Source organism: Strongylocentrotus purpuratus, unplaced genomic scaffold, assembly GCF_000002235.5.
Source record: "Strongylocentrotus purpuratus isolate Spur 01 unplaced genomic scaffold, Spur_5.0 spur5_scaffold_2, whole genome shotgun sequence".
Lineage (NCBI taxonomy): Eukaryota > Metazoa > Echinodermata > Echinoidea > Camarodonta > Strongylocentrotidae > Strongylocentrotus > Strongylocentrotus purpuratus.
In genome coordinates, this window is record NW_022145605.1 from 34,109,078 (window position 1) to 34,111,485 (window position 2,408).

A 2,408-nucleotide genomic window follows, 5' to 3' on the forward strand; every position below is an offset into this window, starting at 1 on the left:
TAGGGGGGTGGGGGCAGACATCTGTTCCGTAGACGCTTGACAAACTGAAATCGAGGTTTCAGTCTGTCAAGGTTACTGGGAATTCCCAGTCACTAAGAATAGACTGACAAACTAAATAATGATATATAATGTACTACTAATAATGCTAAGTGCACCTCTGCCTCTGCATTGTAAAGGCAGAGCGTTTTTATGTGTACGTATTTGATATAACACCCAGACTGGTATATTTTTGTGATTTGAATGACAAAGTTGTCATGAAATATTATCATTATTATGATCATCATCCTTTTTCCTCATTTTAATGTACATTGACTGAAGTGCGACAAAGGATTTCTGTTTTTTAATTCAATTTTCATTACTACATTCAGTTGATGAATAACATACATTATTTTGTATCAAGATATACCGGAATATCATATTTTGGTACGCTATTTATTCTGCAGGGAAAAGGCGTGAGGAAAATGATAAGCAGTCCTCATTAATACGATCAGATGAATCAAAGCTACACTAATTATTTTGTTTTTCCCCTTTTCTTTTATCTAATTTTTTCTGATAGAATTCGAATCATGGCTGATGCATTAAAGAATGTTATTGCTCAGAGTCTAGAGTGTCCTGTATGTCTGGATACCTTCACCGATCCCAAGATCCTGTCTTGTTCCCACACCTACTGCACGATCTGTCTGGACAACCTCTTGGAATGCCATGGTAACGACCAGATGCTCCGATGCCCTGTCTGCAGAGCTGAAACACAGGTCCCAAACCAAGACGTCAGCAAATTACCGGCAAATCTGGCTCTGAAGTCTCTCATTGAAGACATGAAGAATCAATATCAATATTGCACGAGTTGTAAATCCGAGGAAAAACCCCAAGCTGTTGTCTACTGTCAAGACTGTGGCAAGTATTTCTGTAGCACTTGCCATAACACACATTCTCAGTGGCCAGGCTTCATCACTCATGAGGTCTTAGCCATGACTGAGATCGTATCAGGGAAGATGTCAGTACGTAGATACCGTAAATGCAGGAAACACCCCAAAGAGGATGAGGAGTGCTTCTGTTCCGACTGTAGGAGATTTGCCTGCTTCAAGTGTGTTGTCATGGAGCATACAAACGTAGGACATCAGATCATCGAGGTAGCTGTTTATGAATGCAACCATATGAAGAGTATCGAGGACCTCAAATCCAAGGCGAACAAGAAACGCTCTTGCTTCAGAAATACGTTGATTTCATTGATGAACAGAAGGAGCGTGTGAGCAATGTTCAGAAGCAGTGTACAGATGATATCAACAAAGCATACAAAGATTCAGTCCGGCAGTTAACAGAGAAGAAAGAAATCCTAGTAAGTGAAGTCAAGGGTAGGATCGAAGGAGTAGAGAAGGAACTGGACGAAATGAAGAAATCGGCTGAGGAGCTCATCACTCACTTGACCAATATAGCTGACGTTGTAACAAATAAGACAAAGATACCGTTAGATATGGATACTTTGGCTGCACACGACACTCTATGTCAAGACTTACAAGAGGCCTTGAAACAAGATGATCCTGACTACAAGCAGCCGAGGCAGTCGAGCAAGAAAGGAAAAGGAATCCGTTTTATGCGAAACGTTGTATTGGACGAGATAGGTCTTGGTAAGGTCGCAAATGCAGTTACAAAAAACATCGCTTTGCCTACTAAGGATAGCATGACTGCCATGGTTGGTACACCTGACGGTAGGATGGCAGTGGGGTGTGGTAAGAGTGGTGGCGTGGACATCTTCTCTGCTGATGGTCAGCTCCACCAGGCAATTCTCAAACATGTTAAGATTCGTAGAGTAGGGTTCCTCTCTGATGATCGGTCTGTTATACTTGATGGCTCAAACAATATCACACTGTACACACTAGAGTACACACATAAGTTTAATGTTATGTTTGAGACTCTGAGTGCCAATAAAGGTGGAATTGCTAGCCTCACTGTAGACAGTGATGATCAGATCTATGTTGGCTACAGGAAAGTCAAGAAGATCCAGGTATTCTCACCAGCAGGTGGGAAGGCGATCAGGGAGATACCATGTGATGGGTATGAACCTCAGCAGATTACTAGTTATAATGATTATCTAGTCACCAGATCTTGTGATGCAATACGATTGATTGATAAAGAAGGAGTTGTAAAATATGAATTAAGGGAATTGAGTTATTTCCCATTCGCCGCTGTTTCTCAGGGAATACAATCCTGATAGCCAAGGTGAATCACGATGTAGGTTTGGTCAGCATTGATGAGTACACTAACGAGCTGAAGCCTGTCCAGAAACTTGTCATTGATTACAAGATTGAGAAGCCTGAAAGAAACTGGTACTTTATCCAGCAGTACCAATCAGGAGAGATCGCTTTCTGCACTCCTGATAGACTCTATATATTCCACTGGAAATAATGGAT

At 41.4% G+C, this 2,408-nt stretch overlaps 1 protein-coding gene across 1 annotated transcript in view; it reads left to right on the top strand.

The window, feature by feature from the left end:
- Positions 1-1,250, top strand: part of LOC115926494 (E3 ubiquitin-protein ligase TRIM33-like) — a 2,062-nt gene extending 812 nt beyond the window's left edge. The window contains exon 2 of the mRNA XM_030991251.1: positions 557-1,250. Coding sequence (XP_030847111.1) covers positions 567-1,250 — 684 coding nt within the window. The 5' untranslated portion in view covers positions 557-566. The remainder of the gene's footprint in view (positions 1-556) is intronic.
- Positions 1,251-2,408: the final 1,158 nt, after the last annotated feature.